Source organism: Lutra lutra, chromosome 15, assembly GCF_902655055.1.
Source record: "Lutra lutra chromosome 15, mLutLut1.2, whole genome shotgun sequence".
Lineage (NCBI taxonomy): Eukaryota > Metazoa > Chordata > Mammalia > Carnivora > Mustelidae > Lutra > Lutra lutra.
Window position 1 is genome coordinate 4,139,553 of NC_062292.1, and position 25,823 is coordinate 4,165,375.

Consider the following 25,823-nt stretch of genomic DNA (forward strand, 5'->3'; position numbering starts at 1 on the left):
AGAGAAGCAGGCAGAGAGATCGGGGAAGCAGGCTCCCTGCCCGATGTGGGGCTCGATCCCAGGACCCTGAGATCATGACCTGAGCTGAAGGCAGAGGCTTTAACCCACTGAGCCACCCAGGCATCCTTGAGAGCATTTCTATTTCCTTCCCTTCTCATGGCTTAGCAGTACAAGTGGCTCTGAATTCTGTAAGGTGACATTTCAAAAAGATTACATAATAAATATAGGAATTTGCTAATTATTTTAAATACAGTGGATTGTTTCTGTTTTCCTCTGGTGACTGTCAGAGAATTATCCATTTGGACTGTCATTTGTTTCATCATTGTCTGCAATGACATAAAATCATTTTGAAGTTGGTTCCCGACTAAAAGCATGATTTTTTTTTTTTTTAATTCCAGGAATGTATACAAAGACTATCGCTTCCTTGAGCTGGCATGTGACTCACAGGAGGACGTAGACAGCTGGAAGGCTTCTCTCCTAAGAGCTGGGGTTTATCCTGATAAATCTTTAGTAAGTTGCATTATATCTCATATTTTACTATTATTAACCATGTGTAAGACGTAATTCTACACACCAGATAATGGAGAAGCTAGTTCTCTTTTGACTTAATTAGTTTGGAGCCGTTCTAAGTAATACTTCGCTCATATTTCTTCTTCTCCATTAGTTCCTGGAAATTTATCAGTCTGTTTGTTAGAGAAAATGCCCTCCTCTGCCGTAAAACATGTGTCATCTCAGACCAAGAGAGGATTTGTTTTAACTTAAAATCTTATCTTCCTTTATGTGGTATTTCACACTTGTCCTAGTGTTCATATATTAAGAACATTCTTCATCTAGTCGTAGTACGTAAAGCATGTCCCAGCACTATTTCATATCCTTAAATATGCACTTGTTGTTATAAAAATCTCCCTCCTTTCATTAGGTCTGTAGTACCTGAATCCAAAATTCTATCTGCATTCAAACTCTGAATGTTTAATGTTATTTGGAGTGTGAAAAGAAGAAAAACATTATATTGCCATTCCCACTTATCTTTATAAATACACTGCAAGTGTTTGAAATCACTTCCCTCATTCAAGTTAATAAACAGAACTTCTCTTTGTGTTCTTTGGGAAACGTCTGGATTTAAATTTCAGACGTGTCCCCCCCCCCCCCCCCCCCGCCCCGGCGTGGGCACACACAGCGTCGGACAGACGGCGCAGGTGCGAGACTCTCGCTGCGTCCTTCCTGTTCCCCGTAAGACGTTGTGTCCGGGCGTCTCCTCGGAGCTTAGGTGCTGAGACCCGGCCTTGGGGAATTGGTCCAGCTCCACCCTCGTGCTGCTTACTTGGCTCTAGATCGTTTTCTGGGACCGGCCATGCCCAAGTCAGATCATTTCTTGGCCCCAATAGGAAGAGTCTTCTCAGAAAAAGTTTGAAATATGGGCGTAAGAGGTACAATTAAGGCACCTCTGGAGGAACTTTAGACTTGACCACAGCCCCAAGGTGGCACTGGAATTTAACAGAGTTCCAGACGTAAATGATCGGGGATTCGTGCCTAAATGTTCTCCCGTTGCTGTTCTGATGGCTCACACGTAGACCTCTGAACCCCATCCCAGCCTACCCTTGCTTGGCCAGTTCCTAAAACAGCGGACCCCCCCCCACACACACACATGCCCTTTGCCCTCCAAACGAGGTGAACAAGACCCTTTCCCAGTGATATCCAAACACAGACGTATCTGTATGATTTCCACAATCGCCCAAATTCTGTCATTTGTGTACATATTTACTTACATAGCTATGCATGTGAGGAATCATTTAAAAACTAGGAGTACAACTTACACTTTTGTTATTAATTCTAATCATTTCCTCTTACTCTTCCCTCTCCGTTGACAGTACTGTGTTTAGTTTCACAAAGATTCTATATTAAAAATATACATATACTTGATTTTTTATTCATTCAATCCCCATTTCCTGTTGAGCCAATGCTTTTTTCCAGGCACCAATCAGAGCACTGGTGCTCCCGAGGTAAATAAGGTCCCATCCCCAAGAAGCAGACATTAAACAAGTGAACGAGTAACTGTGTAATTAGTGTGATTTTGAGAGAGTGATGCAGTCTATAAAAAATAAAGAAAATTAAAGGGACAGATAGAGAAGGGCGGGTAAGTTTTGTTTTAGTAAAGATGGTGAGGGAAGGCCCCTTTGAAGAGCTGCCATTTGAGTAGGTTCCTGAGGGAAAGGAGGGAGTGAATGAAATGAAGGGAAGACTATTTGTGGAAAGAACTCGCAAGTGCAAGGCCAGCTCAGTGTCTCAGAAGAGCAACAAAAAGTCAGGGAGTCTGGAACACAACGAAGGAGGACCAAAGAGATTGGTGGTTTCCGTGAGGGGGGTCAGGGCAGATTATATTGGTCTTGAAGGATGTGGAGAGCATCTGAGTTCTGAGTGAGATGGGAAGCCCTTCGAGGGTTTCGACCCAGTTAGCGACATGATAAGATGGACATTTTCTAAAAGATTATGTGGCAGGGTATTACAGGAAGCTGCTCGTGTGTTCAAGCAGAGGTTTAAGGGTCAAACTACCGAGACTGAAATTCCAGAAGTTCGCATGTAAGTTGTGAGACCTCTAGCCTTTTTATTTCAAAATTGCCATTTCTAAAATGGAAATTCCAGGAGTCTCCTATAGCTTGGTTGACAGGATTAAGAGAAAATGCAGGGAAAGCATGGAACAGGATGGGCACAAGTAAGCACTCCGTTTATGATGGTGATGATAATTATCATTCTCATCATGGACTGCTTTCTTCAACAAGTAGATGAGAGCTCAAACAGTGTGGCTATTATGGTGTAGCCCAATGAGATCATAAATACTTTATGCTAATTTTCTATTTCTAAATGATGCTTGGTTGTACAAAATGTTTATGTGTAGACGTATGTCTTCCTACCATGCAACTGTAATGTTTGTGAAAGTTTTTTTTTCCAGTCGTGCTTTTATCAAACGTATTTTTTTTTAATCAAACGTATTTTAAATGCATTAGACAAGTTTGCTATTGAAAGAAATTATGTAATGCATCTCCTCTGAAGGAAAACTGTCTTGGAAAAGTAAAATCACCTCCCTATCTCTGGTGAATGATGTTTCATAAATCTGGATTTTCCTGTATCCATAGCTCTGCATGCCAGCAGGCGGTCAATGAAATATTGGCCATTTTTGATCAGAATACTCAATTTCCAGTGAATCCAGAGTTGTCCTACACAATCTATTTCTTTCCACATCATTCTTGTTTATAAATATGCTTTTGGTACAGTTGCCTGGAAGGTCGAGACAAAGGGGTTTTTTACTATATGCCAAAGACACGACAGGAAATGAAACTTGGCAGTAGACCATGAACATTGCTTTTCTCAGTTTTCATCATAAACAATATTTGCATTTCTTATGCACCACATAGTTCTGGAGGTTACATTACACGACTGCTTGACTTTCTGAGTTTAAATGGCAGCCAACTGCTGAAAGCAATCTGAGTAGAATGCTTGTGTCAACATTCGTTTTGTGAGCGTGCTTCGATTTGGGGGGGGTACTTTTGGGTACGGTCACTCCTCATTTAGAAGGATTTGATGAAAAAGATTAACCTAATAACAGATGTCTCTCTGTAAGTAAATTTTTAGGACTTCTGGTGTGTCATTTAGGTTTTATATCAATAAACCATTGAGTTGACAATAAATCAATCACTATTCTAAAAATGAAACATTTATTTATCATACGTGGGCATAAGTCTAGACTCAAGAAGTTCTGCTTTCTATACAAAACACGTCTATGTTGCCTGGGGAAACATCTACAAAGATCATTTTTAAGAATTGCGTAATTTTGGCTTCCTTTTGATAAATAGCCATCACCCCCATCTTGGTTTTGGACAAACTTTTTTTTCAACTAAGATCGCACACTTTTTTACGACATGCTTTTCCCTATCATATTTTTCCTATCATGTCCACAAGATGGAATGTTTCTGTGTCACTCGCATCACAGTGTTGGCTCTGCTACCTGGTGTTTTCTGTCTCTTGGGTTGTTTCTCTTGGAGTGTTCTACAGGTTTTTTTTTTTTCTTTCTTTATCTTCCACTCTCTTCTCTCCCTTCCTTCCCTTCATCCATCACTGTTATTGTAGACTCGAGAAATTCTAATATAAAAAGGTGCACTTCTTACTTTATAAGAGTTTCAAGTAGTGGAAGAGAGGGATGCAAATAAATAACTATAACGTGGTAAGCACAACAGTGGTTATCTGTATAAAATGCAACAGCCCAACTCGATTTCTGTATGGACTTTCTAATTACCTTTTGTCTCTTAATCTTTCTGGATCCAAAGGAAAATGTAGACTTCACATTAGAGCAGTGTGATGTGTGGCCCTAAAATGGAAATGAGGAGTCCTGGATTCAGGTTCCAACTATGACACTGCCGTTCTTTGAGTGGTTACGTCCTCTTTCTGAGCAGCCATAGTACTTTAAAAAAGTATTGAAATCTGAATTTGGATTTAGCAGAGTTTTAGTTCTTTAACTACTATTTCCTTTGGCCATTAAATTAAAATTATAACCACTATACAGTTTTATATTGTCGAAGAATTGAATTGCTACACAAGGGTTGAAGTAAAGGTGTTCCTAATGGAATTAGTTCATAGTATTTGGGTTTTTTTTTTTTTTGCTGATGAAGATGATATAAAAAGTATGTGTGTACCAGTATCATAGGCTACAATGAAAGAACTTTTAAAAGATTATTTACAGGAAAAAAATGTGTGTACATGCATCAGTACGTGTGAATACACATAAATGTAGATTTCACTAGATATCTAAAGAATGTGACATAGAAAATGATGGACTTTTCTGGCATAGTTTTGTCAGCTAATGACTGAAATTGCGTATAAACACTAAAGAATTCCAAATTCTTTGGAACATTTTGTGCGCAGAGAAACGAGGCAGACTTTAAGCCTGACCTACTCACGTTTGAATCCCGACGCTTCTACTTACTGGCCGTGTGGCTCAGGCAACTTACTTAGGTCTTCAATTGTTTATTCTTTTTCTTAAACTCAGAATAATGCTACCTTCCCCTGCGTGACTTTAGAGGATTAAGTGAGAACTATTGCTGCCCGTGGGTGAATGTGTTCAATGCCACGTAGCCTTTATTATGATTAAAAATTATTAATGGTCCATGAAGCCCCAATTCCCGGTGTAGCGGGTAATTTTTCTTTGCAAACTATCAGCGGGACTTGGGCATGTGAAGGAGAATTTCCTCAACTGTTGGCCGAGGAGGCAGGATTGTGTACGGGGTGTCTTGGGGTTGGGCTGCCCTGGAGCCAGGCTGGCTTGGAAGGCTCCGTTTGTCCGTCAGGAGTGAGCCCAGGGGGCTGTCTGTCGGGGAGAGTGAGGACCCACGAGCCTGGCCTCTGGCGCTGGCCCACGGGCTTCCTGAAAGAAGCGGCCTTCAGAGTAGTCGGCGCTCTGGAAAGAATTTGGTGCAAATTCCGATTTGCCTGTTACATCACACGCGTCAGGATTTCCGAGGGATTCCCACTGGCTCTGGAGCCGGAGGGTCCTCCGCCCCCGGGCGCGAGTGAAGTGATGAGAAAAGGCGGAGGGACGTGAACCTCTGGCTTCCAGGCTTTGCCAGGCCTGGTGAAAGCCTCTAGGACGGCTTTGGAGTTTGAAACCGGCCCATCAGCGACGTCTTTGGGGACTGCAGAAATTCTTGGTGGAAAGACTCTAGAACTGAATGTTTCTCTGTGGCAGATAATCACGGGGGCGGGGGTGGTGTCTGCGCATCATCCGAGGGCGAGAAGACGGGGGGGGGGGGGGGTCTGCGCATCATCCTAGGGCGAGAAGACGGCGGGGGGGGGGGGTTCTGCGCATCATCCGAGGGCGAGAGGACGGGGGGGGGGGGGGTTCTGCGCATCATCCGAGGGCGAGAAGATGGCGGGGGGGGGGTGGTTCTGCGCATCATCCAAGGGTGAGAAGACGGCGGGGGGGGGGGGGGGGGGCGTCTGCGTATCATCCGAGGGCGAGAAGACGGCGGGAGGGGGGTGGTTCTGCGCATCATCCGAGGGTGAGAGAAAACGGCGGGGGGGGGGGGTTCTGCGCATCATCCGAGGGCGAGAAGACGGCGGGGGGGGGGGTTCTGCGCATCATCCGAGGGGGAGAAGACGGGGGGGGTGTCTGCGCATTATCCGAGGGCGAGAAGACGGGGGGGGGGGGGTTCTGCGCATCATCCGAGGGCGAGAAGACGGCTGCGGGACGCCCACCGGCCTGCAGAGATGCCCCTTAGCCGGACCCGCGCTCACGCACGCGCACTCACTCACCGTCCCCACCCGACCCGGACGAGGCCCGCGCGTGGCCCGGCCGCCGCCGCTCGCTCCCGGCGCGTCCACACGTCAGGCCGCCACGTGGCCAGCTCTGCAGTGTCGCTGTCCTTCCGTGGAGGCGCTGGCCGCGACGAGCCGTGCGTCGCCGTCGCACAGAGCGGCGGAGGGAGCGATGGCTCAGTGCGGCCCACTGCCCCGGCCGCCGGCCCCTGGCGCAGGACACCATTGGGGAATGATCGGAGGAAACGAGAAATGGCCAAGCCAGCCGCGCCCTCCACGTGGATGTTTCCCATAGTTAAGGATCGAGGCCCCCTGCCCTGTGACCTCACCGTTGCCCCGACACGCAGAACCACCTGCCCTCGAGCAGGGCAGCCTCGCACCCCCTGATGTGCAAAAAGACTTGGTTCCGGCGCGAACGTTGTTCGGCAGATCAGAAGCTGCGCGGCTGCGACCCAGCGCGCTCCGTGCGTCCGCGCGCCTTCCCCGGAGGACAGGCTCCGCTTACGCTAAGCCGTGTTTTACTCCGGAGGAAACCCCCGGGCGCCTTCGTCGCCTGACTGCATGCTTGGCGAATCCTTCCAGACACGCTCTCTCCTCCCGCCTCGTTCATTCTCGGGTCCTTGTGTGTGTCCCACGGAAGCCTGGGATGGGACCGGCGATGCCAGCGCGGCGCCCCGCGCCAAGAAGCTTCTCCACGCTGTCGTATCGGTGTCTTGAAACTCATGTTCTGTCGTTATTAACTACGATGGCTGTGATGGGCCTTGGATCGGACGTTTCCCCAGAGTCCCCAGTCGGCACGGCTTTTAAGAAAATACCCTCCCCGCGGTTGTTGCCTCGTCCCCGTCCGGAAAGTCGCTGTGTGGAGCACGTCTCCCCGCACACCCTCCTTCAGCGCCGAATGCCGGATCTCCAGCCCGGCCGTGCCCCGCCGCGCTCGGCCCGCTCCACACATGCACACGCTTTCCTGACAGCCCCTTCCCCCCTGCATCTCAGCGAGCAGCCCCCCCCCCCCCCCCCCGGGCCCTCGTGAGGAGAGTGCCGGTCTGTTCCCTGCCCGGATCCCATCACATCGTCCCCGCAGGATCTGACCTCGCAAGGACTCGGGCTGCCCTGGGAGTAATGAATCACCACTTTATTTTTTTAATCCATATGTGAGTTAAATTGTGCGATATAAATCATCCTCCCGCAGCTCCGGATGGAAACAGGAGGGCCGTTTGCCCGCCGCCTGTCGCTGGCTGCTCTGTGTCTCTATCCAGAGTGTCTCTTGTAGAAATGACTGCATTTTTTGGTGCTAACCTTTCAAGAGCCATTTTCTTGAATGTGGACCAGTGTTTATTTTGGCCTCGTCCCCACTATACAGCTTTGGCTTCCCATGCCAGCCCGAGACAAAACTCATAATTTATGAAGTGGAGGAAGGCGCAGATGTCGGTCATAACTTGGTCTGCTTACCCTGTCTCCCCAGAACCACCCACTCCTTTCCTCCGTGCTCTTTCCCTTTCTTTTTCCACCTTCTTTGAAACCAAGGATGCAGTGTTTGTTTAAAAACGCATCGGCTGATGAAATTTTCCACTGCTTGGCATGTTGGAGGAGGGCCGTCAGGAAAGGGCAAGCTGACATACTAACTATTTTGCCTTTCATGCTAACGGTTCACTTATTACCAGCTCAAACCAGGGCTTTTTGGCCAGGTTCCCATACTCCAAGGATTCCGGGTAGAAAGAAAGGGGGAAATCTCTGTCATAATTTTCTGCCGTTATAAATATATGATTTCATTTAATATAAGTGGATTCTTTGACTTGCCCATGGGCTCTGGGTGTTGTATGTATGTATGGGATGTCAGCGGATAAATTATTTGTTTTGATTTTGTTCTAGCATGAAAAACCTTAGAATCTTTAAATAAGTTTATGTTTAACATATTTCTTTTTTTTTTTTTCTTCCTTGCGGCTGCGTGCACAGGGGAACAACAAAGTAAGTTCTTTGTCCCTTTGCGGCTTCTCCTTCTCTCCAGCTCCCACTTCCCCGCCGCATGTATCTTGGCAAGAGCGTTGCTGTGCACGTTGCAATGACTGTTGTGTGCAGCAGTGCGCCGGTGGTCTAGGGCTTGCACATTCCAGGGGAAATATGCATTAGGACTACCCTAACGGCTGCCCCGTTTTGACCTTTGGGAAGGGCACTGTTAGGTTCCTCGGGGCTGGCTGCCGGGTGGTTCAGAGAGGTTGATGATATAAGGAAGGAGGTCGACACTGAGAGCAAAGATTATGAAGATTGAATAATAAGGGCCCTTCCACAGAAAGGCGCAACAATCTCATGGAACTCAGGGCAGCGAAGTTTTTGACCAGAAATCAAAGGTCTCATGTTAATGTGCAGTTATAAAAGCCCCAAGCTGAAGTCTTAAATAGCAGGACGGCTGGCTGTGCTGGTGCAAGTGAACTAGATCAGGGCTCGGGCTTTGAAGGTGCCTTAAAATGGATGGAGGAGGGTGGGGTCCACATTTGACTTGGCTTCTGCTCCCTGATGTGTTCCAGCTGGACGGAAGCAGGAGGGTGTGGGGGATGGAGAAGGAGACCGAGTGTGCTGGTGGATTTGTGAAACCGAGCAACACTCACCGATGGTGAAAATTATCTTAATGTTGTCACTGTCATTAGAGAAGTGAGCATTGTACTCATTTGTACGGTTGCTAGCTTGTTTGCATTTAAATTCAGTTCTCCCAGAAGAGTAGAACTACTTCTCACTTGTAGTTAGGAAAGATGGTCTTAAGTTTAGCAGGGTGATTTGTTTTTCCTGTTTTCTGTGGAGAACTATTAGTGTTTCATCCTACCAGGTGGCCCACTTAAAATGGGCCTCATTGAATACAATAGGAATTGAAAAGAATCTGTTCTATAAGGGGCTGCCTGCATATTTAAGCCAGCTGGAATTCATCAAAATTGCTGTTCATAAGCCATACGTATAGAATGTAAAACAAATGTGGGAAATCTTGCAGTTTAATCTGATGGAATGTGCTGTTATAGAACATGTTGAAGTCGTGGTTGGTATTGAAAATGTGTTACTTTATGAATTTATATCTGGGTAGAACTGCTTGTGACCCAAGTAATAATGTTTAATAAAGTTAAAAATACTACAAGAAAAGTACGAGATAGACATTTGTGACGAAGGAGGCAGTGAATTCTGTCCACTTTTTAAAAACGCCAGGTAGCTTATGAAATTAGAGATGTCTTACACAAAGTGAAGGATACTATGTCTACCCTAATACTACCATTATTAGAAAAAACCATTTGAACGAAATATAAAAACTCATATTTTGGTTCTTACAGCCTATGATGTATTTCAGTTCTTGGGTAGTAAATATGTCTGATCTGGTCGTTTCTACCGAGTCTCTTGTCTAGAATTCCATGGGCTCCATCTCTCGTTTGTTAAGTACCATGAGCTAATTACGCGTGCGCTGACTGACGATCCAGGAGCCAGCTGCCAACGTTGTGGGGGGAGCGCCAACCCTTAGACCACTCGAAAAGCATTAATGATTTGCCTCTTTCCTAGTGACTCGCTTATACCTTACAGGGATTTGTAAAAGTCCCAAAAGAAAATACTTCTCTAGAGGACTCGCCCATCTATTGTGTCTTACTTGGTCAAGTTCTTCTGGGCGATGTTCGGTTTAATAGAGTTTACCGATTTTCAGATAATTATAATGCAATAGCAATGAAACCCGGCCATCTAAGCTGCTCGTACAGGTACGTTCAGGATGCTGTAGAAGACCTTCCGGGGTCTTCAGGCTCCTGGAGCCACCGTCTGCATCATGAAGACTCTGAGGGGGTGTCTTCAGGTGCCAGAGGCTCAGCTGAGGAGTGTTAAAGACGTGGGCACCAAGGGTTTTGGTTTTTAATAGAAGAGTGGCTACTTTGGAGGTTCTGGTATTTATTGCCCTTATGCCTTAATTTTTCATTGTTTATGTTATGAATTGTGGAAAACTGCAATGCTAATACTTTTAAAATCCGATCATTATACTGACCATGCGCTCTGGCACGAAAGAGCCTCCTGAAATCACAAACAGCCCATCTGCATGCTATTTTCCGTGCGCTTAGAATTTCAGTATAAATGGAAAACATTGGAATACAAGCTGTGCTGTCTCCAGAGTATAGATCTGGAGTCTTCAAAAGGAGAGTATGAGATTCTTTTTTCCCTCTGATTCTGGAATGCTTGTTCTGAATTGTCCCCAAGGCAACATACTTAACTTGTTGCCAGCCATGCCGTGAGCCAGCTGTAAAAGGTGACTCATTTTAGACTCACAATGGCTAATTGTGTGCTTGGGGAATGGCATTGACTCTAAAGAGAATGAAGTCTGCTAAATTAATGTTTCTTTAGAGCAGGGTGAATGGATTCATCATCCCACATACATTATGTGCAAACACACACACAAGTACATGTATATTCTGAAGTGTATGGAACGAGCTACTGTTCATTTTCTCAGTAACAACTAAGCTGATCTGCTTCCTTGTCTGTTAGGTTATACTTTGGGTTTGGGATCTCATCCTCTAAACTCCAAGGAAGCAAACTTTCATGATAGATGCACCTTTAGATTTATATTATGAGAGAGTGATACATCCAGGTTCATATTCCTCTTTGAACAATTGTATGTATTTTGTTATTTTTCCTTAAAAAGCAAATTTTCCTTTTCTGCAGAGATCACCGTTGCTTGAAAAAAAAAAAAAAAATCCTTCCAGGCCCGTTACTTATTTTTCCTTTTGAAAATGTTTTTCTGTTGGCATGGTGATACTCTGAATTGCTTAGGGTAGAGTCTGTCTCCTCCTCAGAGGGGTTTCCCTAAACTGTGGATTCCAAGTCCATGTCTGCATGAGGGAGACAGAGTCTGGGACTTCATGAGTCATTTTGGGGAATGTGAAAACATATGTACAGTAATGGGGTCGGGGGATGTTGTTTTTGTTCTTTTTCTTAATTTGTTGTACACAAATAGAAGAACGTCATTTGCAGAACTGAGGCCTTCAGGTCAAAAGTAATCTCCATGTCTCTTGTCCTAGAAAGAAGACATTTAATTTCCTTATTTAATTTGATGCCCTCTCTTGGTAGGCATTTCTAGGAATATAATAGACTTTTAATTTTATTTCTTTATTAAAGACTTTGGGTTGTTAAATGTCTTTGATATTAGGCAAATTACAGGTAGAGAAATACTTAAAATAATAAGGAATAAAGTTCTATAACAAAAGCTCTCAAGTTTTTTAATGACGTTGGTACAGAAACATAAATGAAAACTAAAAAAAAAAAAGAGAGAGAGAGAGAAATCCTGCTGAATCCAGAAATGAATGCTTCAAAAAAATTTTAAGTTATGGGGAAAAGCTATACTTAATCTCTTCTCTTATGAATCTTTTGAAAGAGAGATCTACTCCCCTTTTACTTCAGTCTTCTTAAAGTATAGGATTCTTACATTTTTTCTGGCAGAAGTATTTTTTTTAAAGATTTTATTTATTTATTTGACAGAGATCACAAGTAGGCAGAGAGGCAGGCAGAGAGAGAGGAAGGGAAGCAAAGCAGGCTCCCTGCTGAGCAGAGAGCCCGATGCGGGACTCGATCCCAGGACCCTGGGATCATGACCTGAGCCAAAGGCAGACCCACTGAGCCACCCAGGCGCCCGAGATCATGACCTGAGCCAAAGGCAGCGGCCCAACCCACTGAGCCACCCAGGCACCCTTTTTCTGGCAGAAGTATTAAGTTGACCACTTCGTTTAGAGAGAAGGAACATTTGAAAAGGAGAAATAGAACCAAAACATGCTAAAACAATTTTTTTTAAAGATTTTATTTATTTATTTGTCAGAGATCACAAGTAGGCAGAGAAGCAGGCAGAGAGAGAGGAGGAAGCCGGCTCCCTGATGAGCAGAGAGCCCGATGCGGGGCTCAATCCCAGGACCCTGGGATCATGACCTGAGCCAAAGGCAGACCCACTGAGCCACCCAGGCGCCCCTAAAACAATTTTTTTTTTTTAAACTAAGTGTTACGTTCTGGTTAGGTTAAATGCAACAATGGAACACATTTTGGAGGGCTTTGCTGTTTAAGAAAAGAAAGGAAAATCAGATTTAAACACTTGTCTTTAGATTTAAAAAATACTTTGTCTTGTGATTTCCGAACACATTCAACAAGACAAGTGGACACGGTTGGCCTCCATTAATGGGAAAAGTAGTTATTACCTAGAGTATTTATTTTGCGGGTCCACTGGATTCCAGAAGTCATTTGCAAAGATAGAGTGTGCCAGATCAAATATCACCAAAATATATCGTACTGAAAAATATAGATGTTAAATGCATGATAATTTGTCCTGTATTATGCCAGGCCTTGAACTCCTAAATTCTTGCCTTTGGTTGAAGGTGAGAGACTTTAGATAACCCTGGAAACCCATCACCAAACCTATAAAGAACCAGACAGTACAGTGCAATAATGTATATTTCCTTTATAATATTTAAAATATGTGTAAGTGCAAATCAGAACTTTCTAAGCACTTTAGGTATCATCAGCTCAACTAGGGTTTTTTATTTTCTTTGAATAACATATAGGCTGAGCCCATCTGATTTGCTTAATTTATGCATAACCCAATAAGACTATCATTAAAGTGAAGAGAAAAGATGAAAACTTACTGGCCTCAAAGTGTTATTTTAGTTCCATGTGCATATAAAAATGAATGGTCTGTCTCAATCTTCGCAACACCAATAAGTCTTTGCTTCTTTTTTTGGCAAACCTATGTTAAAAGACCATTGCTTAAAGCTTAGTTTTTGAACCCTCACCCCCCCCCGCCCCCCACTGAACTTTTATCTTAATCAGCTGGAGCAAAAGGCAGTTCAGTTGGAGGCAGAAGACTTTGAAAGTGAGTTGCGATCTATATTATGTTTCCAAATTTGTTAATCTTGCCAGATAGACTCTATAAGAATTGATCTGTTGCTGGGAAAGCTCACAGTGGGTGGTAGGCAGGTGAAGGGTACATGGGCCTTATGTATATATTTTATTTCCTCTATTGTTTTCAAAATAACTGACTTCGCTCTAGTTGATGAGAGTAATTTTGTCTTCATAGCTTTTTTGGCATATTCTGAGTATTGTTCTTTTTAAAATTTTATGTCCAATGTAGTTAAAATACCATGTTAATGTATATTAGTTCCACATGTACAATGTAGTGATTGGGTATGGTGGTTCAACAGTCCCGTACATCACCTGGTGCTCATCCTGACAAATGTGCTCCTTAATCTCATCACCTGTTGGCCTGTACCTTTTTTCCCCCTTTGCTGTTTTGTTTCTTAAATTCCACATGTGAATGAAATCAAATGGTATTTGTCTCTCTCTGGTTTGTTTCACTTAGTTTCTCGTCCATCCATGTTACTGCAAATGGCAGGATTTCATTCTTTTTTATGACTGAATAATATTCCCTTGTATGTACACCACATGTATATCCATTCACCTGTTGATGGACACCTGGGCTGCTTCCATAGTTTCACCGTTGTAAATAATTCTCCAGTAAACATAGGGGTGCATATATATCTGTTCAAATTAGTGTTTTTTGTTTCTTTGAGTAAATACCCACTTATATGATTACTGGATCGTCGGGTAATTCTATTTTCGATTTTTTTGAGGAAACTTCATACTGTCTTGCACAGTTGCTACACCAGTTTGTGTTCCCACCAACTGTGCACAAGGTTTCCTTTTTCTCCTCCTCCTCATCAACGCTTGTTTCTTGAATTTTTGATTTTAGCTATTCTGACAGGTGTGAGGTGGTATCTCATTGTGGTTTTGATTTGCATTTCCCTGTTATTGAATGGTGTTGAGCATCTTTTCATGTGTCTGTTGGCCATCTGGGTGTCTTCCTTGGAGATGTGTCTGTTCGTGTGTTCTGCACACGTTTTACTGGTTCATTGGTTTTCTTTTTTTTAATGTGTATTGGGTTGTATAAGTTCTTCATTAATTTGAATACTATCCCTTTATTGGATATGTCATTTGCACATATCTTCTCCCCTTTGGTAGGTTGTCTTTGGTTTTGTTGGCCATTTCTTTTGATGCACAGAAGCTTTTTATTTTGATGTCGTCCCAATAGTTTATTTCTGCTTTTGTTTCCCTTGCCTCAGGAGACATATCTAGAAGATATTGCTATGACCAATGCCAGAAAATTAGTGCCTGTCCTCTCTTCTAGGACTTTCATGGTTTCAGGTCTCACATTTAAGTCTTTCATCCATTTTGAGTTTATTTTGTGTGTGGTGTAAGGCAGTGGTCCAGTTTCATTCTTCTGCTTGTAGCTGTCCAGGTTTCCCAACACCATTTGTTGAAGAGACTGTCTTTTGCCCCTTGTATATTCTTGACTCCTTTATCGAAGATTAATTGACCATATAATTGGGGGTTTATTTCTAGGCTTTCCATTCTTCTCTGTTGGTCTACGTGTCTGTTTTTGCGTCCGTACCCTACTGTTTAGATTACTGTGGCTTTGCAATGTAATTTGAAGTCTGAAATTACGATACCGGTTTTGTATGTCTTTCTTCAGATTGCTTTGGCTATTGCAGGTCTTTTGTGGTTCCATAGAGATTTTAGTATCGTCTGGTCTAGGTCTGTGAAAAAAAAATTGTTATTTTGATAGGGATTACATTAAATGTGTAGATTGCTTTGGGCAGTGTAGACATTTCAACAGTATTTGTTCATCCAGGCTATGAGCCTGGACTATCTTTCCATATCTTTGTGATATCTTCAATTTCTTTTATCAATGTCTATAGTTTTCAGAGTATAGGTCTTTCACCTTTTGATTAAGTTTACTCCTAGGTATTTTATTATTTTAGATGCAGTTGTAAATGGGCTTTTTAAAAATTTCCCTTCCACCGCTTCACTATTGGTGTATAGAAATAGAAAAGATATCTGTACATTGATTTTGTATACTGCAACCATACTGAATTCATTTAACATTCTAGTAGTTTTTTGGTAGAATCTCTAAGGTTTTCTCATACTTATGATACTATCATATCATCTGCAAACAGTGGAAGTTTTAGTTCTTCCTTACCAATTTGGATGTTTGTTCGTTTGTTTTTAATTTTTTATTTTTTATTAACATATAATGTATTATTAGCCCCAGGGGTACAGGTCTGTGAATCGCCAGGTTTACACACTTCACAGCACTCACCATAGCACATACCCTCCCCAGTGTCCATAACCCAGCCACCCTCTCCCTGCCCCCCTCCCCCCAGCAACCCTCATTTTGTTTTGTGAGATTAAGAGTCTCTTGTCTTCCTCCCGATCCCATCTTGTTTCATTTATTCCTTTCCTACCCTCCAAACTCCCCATGTTGCCTCTCAAATTCCTCATATCAGGGAGATCATATAATTGTCTTTCTCCGATTAACTTATTTTGCTCAGCATAATACCCTCTAGTTCCATCCACATCATTGCAAATGGCAAGATTTCATTTCTTTTGATGGCTGCATAGTATTCCATTGTGTGTGTGTGTGTGTGTGTGTGTGTGTGTGTGTATATACACACACACACACACATACACACACCACATCTTCTTTATCCATTCATCTGTTGATGGACATCTAGGTTCTTTCCATAGTTTCAATCTGGATGTTTTTTATTTTTTTTTTGTTGTCTGATTGCTATGGCCAACAGTTCCAGTACTATGTTGAGTAAAACTGGTGAGAGTGAACATTCTTGTATTATTCCTGACATTATGGGAAAAACTGTGTTTTTCTTTTTCTTCATTAAGTATGATGTTAGCTGTGGGTTTTTCATATATGGCCTTTATTATGTTGAGATATATTCCTTCTAAACCTACTTTTTTGTGGGTTTTTATCATGAATGGTTGTTGTACTTTGTCAAATGCTTTTTCTGTGTCTTTTGAAATGATCATATTAATTTTATCTTTTCTTATTGACGTAATGTATTGATTGATTTATAAATATTGAACCACCCTTGCATCCCAGGAATAAATCCCACTTGAGCCTGGTGAATGATTTTTTTAAATGTATTGTTGGATTTGGTTTGCCAATATTTTGTTGAGGATTTTTGCATCTGTATTCATCAGGGATATTGGCCTGTAGTTCTCTTTTTAGTGTAGTGTGTTTATCTGGTTTTGGTATCAGGGTAATGCTGGCCTCATAAAGTGAATTTGGAAGTTTTCCTTCCTCTTCTGCTTTTTGGAAAAGTTTGAGAAGAAATAGGTATTAACTCTTCTTTAAATGTTTGGCATAATTTACCTATGAAACCTTCTGGTCCTGGATTTTTGTTCATTAGCAGTTTTTTATTTACTGATTGTTGGTAATGGATCTGTTCAAATTTTCTGTTTCTTCCTGCTTCAGTTTTGACAGTTTATATGTTTCTAGGAATTTATCCATTTCTTCTAGGTTGACCAATTTGTTGGCATATAATTTTTCATGATACTCTTACAATCCTTTGTATTTCTGTGGTATTGGTTGTTATTTTCCCTCTTTCTTTTTTGAAATGAAACTCTCTTATTTTGATGAGTCTGGCTCAAAGTTTATCAATTTTAAGGATCTTTTCAAAGAACCAGCTCCTGGTTTCATTGGTCTGTTCTATCATTTTCTTAGTTTCAATATCATTTATTTCTGCTCTAATCTTTATTATTTCCTTCCTTCTGTTTGTTTGGGGTTATGCTTGTTCTTTTTCTAGCTCCATAAGTGTACGTTTAGGGTAATGTATGTGAGACTTTTTTTGCTTCTTAAGGTAAGCCTGTATTGCTATAAACTTCCTCTTAAAACTGCTTTTGCTGCATCCCAGAGATTTTGTACCATTGTGTTTTCATTTTCATTTTCCTTGAGGTAATTTAAAAAACAAAAACTGTTTAAGTACTCTCTACACCTAACCTGGGCTCAAACTTATGACTCTAAGGTGCAGAGTCAGATGCTCTGTGGACTGAGCGAGGCAGGCAGTCCTCCATGTAATTTTCTATTTCTTCTTTGGTCTCTTGGTTGACCCATTCATTATTTAGTAGCATGTTTAACCTCCATGTTATTTGTGCTCTCTCCAGACCTTTTTCTTGTGGTTGATTTCTAGTTTCATAGCCCTGTGGTCAGAAAAGATGTATAGTATGACTTCAATCTTTTTGAATTTGTTGTTTTTTTGGTAGCCTTATATGTGATCTGTTCTGGAGAAGTTCTGTGTTAACTTCCAAAGAATGTGTATTCTGCCCTTTTCGGATTGAATGTTGTGAAGTATCTGTTAAATCCATCTGATCTAGGGTGTCATTCAAAAGCTCTGTTTCTGAGGCGCCTGAGTGGCTCAGTGGGTTAAAGCTTCTGCCTTCGGCTCGGGTTGTGATTCCAGGGTCCTGGGATCAAGCCCTGCATTCGGGGTCTCTGCTCAGCGGGGAGCGTGCTTCCCCATCTCTCTCTCTGCCTGCCTCTCTGCCTACTTGTGATCTCTGTCAAATAAATAAATAAAATCTTTATTAAAAAAAAACAAACTCTGTTTCTTTGTTGATACTCTATTTGGATGAATCTGTCCATTGATGTAAGTGGGGTGTCAAAGTCCCCTACAGTTATTGTATCACTCTCAGTTAGTACCTTTATGCCTATTATGTATTTTTATGTATTTGAGTTTTATGTATTTGGGTGCTCCCATGTTGGGTGCATAAATATTTACAATTGTTATAACTTCTTGTTGGATTGTCCCTTTTGTTATATACTGTCCTTGCCTCTTGTTACCGCCTTTGTTTTGAAGTCTGTTTTGTTTGATAGAAGTATTGCTATCCCAGTTTCCTTCTGACATCCATTTGCATGATAAATGTTTCTCCATCCCCTCACTTTCAGTCTACATGTGTCTTTAGGTCTTAAATGAGTTTCTTGCGCACAAAAAACTATTTTTTTAATCCAGCCTGTCACCTTGTGTTTTCATTGGAGTGTTTAGTTCACTTACATTCTAAGCAGTTATTGATAAGTATGTATTTTTTGCTATTTTGTAACCTGTTTTGAGGTCGTTTTTTAGTTGTCTGATCCTTTCTTGTTCTCTTTCATGGTTTGCTTACTTTCTTTAATGCTATACTTGGATTCTTTTCTCTCTTTTTTTGCACATCTATTCCTGGTTTGATTTGTGGTTACCAATAGGTTTGTGTATAACATCTGCATACAGCAGCCTCTACTAAGTTGACAGTCACTTGAGTTTGAGCTTATTCTTTACTCCTCTCCCTGCCACATTTTTGGTACACGATGTCATACTTTACATCCTTTTATTGTGAGTCCCTTGACTGATTTTTACAGATATACTCATTTTCACTGCTTTTCTGCTTCCGATGTTTTTTTTATTCTTATGGTCTTTCCTTTCCACTCAGAGAGTCCTCGTCAAAGTGTTCTTACGGGCTGGTTTAGTGGTCATGAACTCCTTTAGCTCTTGTTTGTCTGGAAATTCTTTCTCCTTCTACTCTGAATAATAGATTTGTTGTATAGAGTATTCTTGGCTGCGGATTTTTCCTTTCAGCACTTTGAAAAGGCTGCTGATAGCCTTATGGAGTGTCCGTCTTTTCTCCTGCTTCTTTGAAAACTCTCTCTGTCTCGCTCCTTTTGGCCATTTTAATTACTCTGTGTCCCCACTATGTTCCTCCCTATGCTCTTTGATGTGGCTTCCTCTCTACCTTTAGTTGTGGAGCACGTCCTGCCAGTCTTCAGTCATTTTCCGGGTTAATTACACTGATGTGAGTGTATCTAGTTGTATCTGTGGAGCAAGGTGAGCTTTGGGTCCTCTGACTCTGCCATCTCTGTCCTTCTCAATAGTTTCTCTCACAGTATTTTAAACATCTTTTTGTATGCTGATATTTTTGAATGGAATTGGTTTGGATGGAAATTTTTTTAAAGATTTTGTTTATTTACTTATTTGATAGAAAGAAAGCAAGCACAAGCCTGGAAGTGAGAGAGGGAAAAGCAGGTTCCCCACTGAGCAGAGAGCCCAGCCCGATGTGGGGCTCAATCCCACGATCCCATGATCATGACCTGAGCCAAAGGCAGATGCTTAACTGATTGAGCCACCCAGGTGCCCCAAAAGGAAAATTTTTATACCTCTCTTTTGAAAACATGTTATAGTCAAGTATGATTTTAGAAATTCTAATGTGGTAAGTTTGGGTTTGATATTTAAAAGCCTACAGAAGCATTTTTACCAAAAAGTATAAATTAATTTTTTATTAATTTATCTTTGTGTGATTATCATACTATAGAGTGAAATACCAGAATCATTAGAGTTGTAAGAGTTTAAAATTTTTCTCCCTATCTTTAGCAGATCCAACTGGACAAAAACTAAAATGAAAAAGAATGTGATTATTGTAAAAAATAAGGTCAATTCAAAAGATATGTGTGTGTTTATTTTTTAAATATATACTGGATATCTGGTAAGCTACAAAAGCTATAGAAAACTAGACATACATAGCAAACTTTAAGTATAAAAGCTGATCTATTCTGAAAAAGAAAATATACTCCAAAATGAATTCAAATAGAAATCAATACTTAACAGACTATTTGGGCTATGTAATAACAATGAAAACACTGAACAGGGTGCCTGGATGGCTCAGTCAGTTAAGTGTTTGTCATCGGCTCAGGTCATGATCCCAGGGTCCTGGAATGGGGCCCTCCATCGTGCTCCCTGCTCTGTAGAGAGTCTGCTTCTCCCTCTTCCCCTCCTCCCACTCCTTCTCTCAATCTCTTTCTCTCTTTCTCTGTCTCTCAAATAAATAAAATCTTTAAAAGAAAAAAAAAGAAAACACTAAGCAGGAAACATTGTAAGATAGAGCCAATGCTATACACAGAGAAAAACTAATAATTTTAAATTTATTTTTTTTTATAATTTTTTTTATTTTTTCAGCATAACAGTATTCATTATTTTTGCACCACACCCAGTGCTCCATGCAATCCGTGCCCTCTACAATACCCACCACCTAGTGCCCCCAACCTCCCACCCCCCACCCCTTCAAAATTCTCAGATCGTTTTTCAGAGTCCATAGTCTCTCATGGTTCACCTCCCCTTCCAATTTCCCTCAACTCCCTTCTCCTCTCCATCTCCCCTTGTCCTCCATGCTATTTGTTATGCTCCACAAGTAAGTGAAACCATATGATAATTGACTCTCTCTGCTTGACTTATTTCACTCAGCATAATCTCTTCCAGTCCCATCCATGTTGCTACAAAACTTGGGTATTCATCCTTTCTTTCTTTTTTTTTTTTTTTTTTTTTTTTTACAGCTTTATAAACATATATTTTTATCCCCAGGGGTACAGGTCTGCGAATCGCCAGGTTTACACACTTCACAACACTCACCATAGCACATACCCTCCCCAATATCCATAACCCCACCCCCTCTCCCAACCCCCTCCCCCCATCAACCCTCAGTTTGTTTTGTGAGATTAAGAGTCACTTATGGTTTGTCTCCCTCCCAATCCCATCTTGTTTCATTTACTCTTCTCCTACCCCCTCAACCCCCCATGTTGCATCTCCTCTCCCTCATATCAGGGAGATCATATGATAGTTGTCTTTCTCCGATTGACTTATTTCGCTAAGCATGATACCCTCTAGTTCCATCCACGTCATCGCAAATGGCAAGATTTCATTTCTTTTGATGGCTGCATAGTATTCCATTGTGTATATATACCACTTCTTCTTTATCCATTCGTCTGTAGATGGACATCTAGGTTCTTTCCATAGTTTGGCTATTGTAGACATTGCTGCTATAAACATTCGGGTGCACGTGCCCCTTCGGATCACTACGTTTGTATCTTTAGGGTAAATACCCAGCAGTGCAATTGCAGGGTCATAGGGTAGTTCTATTTTCAACATTTTGAGGAACCTCCATGCTGTTTTCCAGAGTGGTTGCACCAGCTTGCATTCCCACCAACAGTGTAGGAGGGTTCCCCTTTCTCCGCATCCTCGCCAGCATCTGTCATTTCCTGACTTGTTAATTTTAGCCATTCTGACTGGTGTGAGGTGATATCTCATGGTGGTTTTGATTTGTATTTCCCTGATGCCGAGTGATATGGAGCACTTTTTCATGTGTCTGTTGGCCATCTGGATGTCTTCTTTGCAGAAATGTCTGTTCATGTCCTCTGCCCATTTCTTGATTGGATTATTTGTTCTTTGGGTGTTGAGTTTGCTAAGTTCTTTATAGATTTTGGACACTAGCCCTTTATCGGATATGTCATTTGCAAATATCTTCTCCCATTCTGTCAGTTGTCTTTTGGTTTTGTTAACTGTTTCCTTTGCTGTGCAAAAGCTTTTGATCTTGATAAAATCCCAAAAGTTCATTTTTGCCCTTGCTTCCCTTGCCTTTGGTGATGTTCCTAGGAAGATGTTGCTGCGGCTGACGTCGAAGAGGTTGCTGCCTGTGTTCTCCTCGAGGATTTTGATGGATTCCTTTCTCACATTCAGGTCCTTCATCCATTTTGAGTCTATTTTCGTGTGTGGTGTAAGGAAATGATCCAATTTCATTTTTCTGCATGTGGCTGTCCAATTTTCCCAACACCATTTATTGAAGAGGCTGTCTTTGTTCCATTGGACATTCTTTCCTGCTTTGTCGAAGATGAGTTGACCATAGAGTTGAGGGTCCATTTCTGGGCTCTCTATTCTGTTCCATTGATCTATGTGTCTGTTTTTGTGCCAGTACCATGCTGTCTTGATGATGACAGCTTTGTAATAGAGCTTGAAGTCCGGAACTGTGATGCCACCAACTTTGGCTTTCTTTTTCAATATTCCTTTGGCTATTCGAGGTCTTTTCTGGTTCCATATAAATTTTAGGATGATTTGTTCCATTTCTTTGAAAAAAATGGATGGTACTTTGATAGGAATTGCATTAAATGTGTAGATTGCTTTAGGTAGCATAGACATTTTCACAATATTTATTCTTCCAATCCAGGAGCATGGAACATTTTTCCATTTCTTTGTGTCTTCCTCAATTTCTTTCATGAGTACTTTATAGTTTTCTGAGTATAGATTCTTAGTCTCTTTGGTTAGGTTTATTCCTAGGTATCTTATAGTTTTGGGTGCAATTGTAAATGGGATGGACTCCTTAATTTCTCTTTCTTCTGTCTTGTTGTTGGTGTAGAGAAATGCAACTGATTTCTGTGCATTGATTTTATATCCTGACACTTTACTGAATTCCTGTACAAGTTCTAGCAGTTTTGGAGTGGAGTCTTTTGGGTTTTCCACATAGAGTATCATATCATCTGCGAAGAGTGATAGTTTGACTTCTTCTTTGCCGATTTGGATGCCTTTAGTTTCCTTTTGTTGTCTGATTGCTGAGGCTAGGACTTCTAGTACTATGTTGAATAGCAGTGGTGATAACGGACATCCCTGCCGTGTTCCTGAGCTTAGCGGAAAAGCTTTCAGTTTTTCTCCATTGAGAATGATATTTGCGGTGGGTTTTTCATAGATGGCTTTGATAATATTGAGGTATGTGCCGTCTATCCCTACACTTTGAAGAGTTTTGATCAGGAAGGGATGCTGTACTTTGTCAAATGCTTTTTCAGCATCTATGGAGAGTATCATATGGTTCTTGTTCTTTCTTTTATTAATGTGTTGTATCACATTGATTGATTTGCGGATGTTGAACCAGCCTTGCAGCCCTGGAATAAATCCCACTTGGTCGTGGTGAATAATCCTTTTAACGTACTGTTGAATCCTATTGGCTAGTATTTTGGCGAGAATTTTTGCATCTGTGTTCATCAAGGATATTGGTCTGTAGTTCTCTTTTTTGATGGGATCCTTGTCTGGTTTTGGGATCAAGGTGATGCTGGCCTCATAAAATGAGTTTGGAAGTTTTCCTTCTATTGCTATTTTTTGGAACAGTTTCAGGAGAATAGGAATTAGTTCTTCTTTAAATGTTTGGTAGAATTCCCCCGGGAAGCCGTCTGGCCCTGGGCTTTTGTTTGTTTGGAGATTTTTGATGACTTTTTCAATCTCCTTACTGCTTATGGGTCTGTTCAGGCTTTTTATTTCTTCCTGGTTCAGTTGTGGTAGTTTATATGTCTCTAGGAATGCATCCATTTCTTCCAGATTGTCAAATTTGTTGGCGTAGAGTTGCTCATAGTATGTTCTTATAATTGTCTGTATTTCTTTGGTGTTCGTTGTGATCTCTCCTCTTTCATTCATGATTTTATTGATTTGGGTCCTTTCTCTTTTATTTTTGATAAGTCTGGCCAGGGGTTTATCAATCTTATTAATTCTTTCAAAGAACCAGCTCCTCGTTTCGTTGATTTGTTCTATTGTTTTTTTGGTTTCTATTTCATTGATTTCTGCTCTGATCTTTATGATTTCTCTTCTCCTGCTGGGTTTAGGGTTTCTTTCTTGTTCTTTCTCCAGCTCCTTTAGGTGTAGGGTTAGGTTGTGTACCTGAGATCTTTCTTGTTTCTTGAGAAAGGCTTGTACCGCTATATATTTTCCTCTCAGGACTGCCTTTGTTGTGTCCCACAGATTCTGAACTGTTGTGTTTTCATTATCATTTGTTTCCATAAATTTTTTCAAATCTTCTTTAATTTCCTGGTTGACCCATTCATTCTTTAGAAGGATGCTGTTTAGTCTCCATGTATTTGGGTTCTTTCCAAATTTCCTCTTGTTGTTGAGTTCTAGCTTTAGAGCATTGTGGTCTGAAAATATGCAGGGAATGATCCCAATCTTTTGATACCGGTTGAGACTTGATTTAGGACCAAGAATGTGATCTATTCTGGAGAATGTTCCATGTGCACTAGAGAATAATGTGTATTCTGTTGCTTTGGGATGAAATGTTCTGAATATATCTGTGATGTCCATCTGGTCCAGTGTGTCATTTAAGGCCTTGATTTCCTTGTTGATCTTTTGCTTGGATGATCTGTCCATTTCAGTGAGGGGAGTGTTAAAATCCCCTGCTATTATTGTATTCTTGTCGATGTGTTTCTTTGATTTTGTTATTAATTGGTTTATATAGTTGGCTGCTCCCACGTTAGGGGCATAGATATTTAAAATTGTTAGATCTTCTTGTTGGACAGTTCCTTTGAGTATGATATAGTGTCCTTCCTCATCTCTTATTATAATCTTTGGCTTAAAATCTAATTGATCTGATCTAAGGATTGCCACTCCTGCTTTCTTCTGATGTCCATTAGCATGGTAAATTCTTTTCCACCCCCTCACTTTAAACCTGGAGGTGTCTTCGGGTTTAAGATGAGTTTCTTGTAGGCAACATATAGATGGTTTTTGTTTTTTTATCCATTCTGATACCCTGTGTCTTTTGATTGGGGCATTTAGCCCATTAACATTCAGGGTAAGTATTGAGAGATATGAATTTAGTACCATTGTATTGCCTGTAAGGTGACTGTTATTGTATATTGTCTCTGTTTCTTTCTGATCTACTACTTTGAGGGTCTCTCTTTGCTTAGAGGACCCCTTTCAATATTTCCTGTAGAGCTGGTTTGGTATTTGCAAATTCTTTCAGTTTTTGTTTGTCCTGGAAGCTTTTAATCTCTCCTTCTATTTTCAATGATAGCCTAGCTGGATATAGTATTCTTGGCTGCATGTTTTTCTCATTTAGTACTCTGAATATATCATGCCAGCTCTTTCTGGCCTGCCAGGTCTCTGTGGATAAGTCTGCTGCCAATCGAATATTTTTACCATTGTACTTTACAGACTTCTTTTCCCGGGCTGCTTTCAGGATCTTTTCTTTGTCACTAAGACTTGTCAATTTTACTATTAGGTGACGGGGTGTAGACCTATTCTTATTGATTTTGAGGGGGGTTCTCTGAACCTCCTGGATTTTGATGCTTGTTCCCTTTGCCATATTGGGGAAATTCTCTCCAATAATTCTCTCCAATATACCTTCTGCTCCCCTCTCTGTTTCCTCTTCTTCTGGAATCCCAATTATTCTAATGTTGTTTCGTCTTCTGGTTTCACTTATCTCTCGAATTCTCCCCTCGTGGTCCAGTAGCTGTTTGTCCCTCTTTTGCTCAGCTTCTTTATTCTCTGTCATTTGGTCTTCTGTATCACTAATTCTTTCTTCTGCCTCATTTATCCGAGCAGTGAGAGCCTCCACTTTTGATTGCACCTCATTAATAGCTTTTTTGATTTCAACTTGGTTAGATTTTAGTTCTTTTATTTCTCCAGAAAGGGCTTTTATATCTCCCGAGAGGGTTGCTTTAATATCTTCCATGCCTTTTTCAAGCCCGGCTAGAACCTTGAGAATCGTCATTCTGAACTCTATATCTGACATATTACCAATGTCTGTATTGATTAGGTCCCTAGCCTTTGGTACTGCCTCTTGTTCTTTTTTTTGTTGTGAATTTTTCCGCCTTGTCATTTTGTCCAGATAAGAGTTTATGAAGGAGCAAGTAAAATACTAAAAGGGTGGCAACAACCCCAGGAAAATATGCTTTAGCCAAATCAGAAGAGATCCCGAATTGTGAGGGGGGAGAAAGGGGATAAAAAGCGGTTCAGAAAGAAAGAAAAAAAAAACTATTAAAAAAAAGAAAGCCGATAAAGAAAAAATATAAAAAGAGGGAAAAAAATATATATTAGATAAACTATTTTAAAAAGTTAAAAAAAGAAAACGGT

General features: G+C 41.2%; 1 protein-coding gene across 8 annotated transcripts in view; it reads left to right on the plus strand.

Moving 5' to 3' along the window:
* The window catches only part of DNM3 (dynamin 3), a 553,426-nt gene that overhangs the window by 445,491 nt on the left and 82,112 nt on the right, over window positions 1-25,823 (plus strand). For 5 of the 8 annotated variants that reach the window (XM_047705745.1, XM_047705741.1, XM_047705744.1 and 2 more), the window contains 2 exons: window positions 399-510; window positions 8,257-8,268. In XM_047705745.1, coding sequence (XP_047561701.1) covers window positions 399-510; window positions 8,257-8,268 — 124 coding nt within the window. The remainder of the gene's footprint in view (window positions 1-398; window positions 511-8,256; window positions 8,269-25,823) is intronic. The other 3 variants (XM_047705742.1, XM_047705748.1, XM_047705743.1) reach the window with 1 other exon arrangement.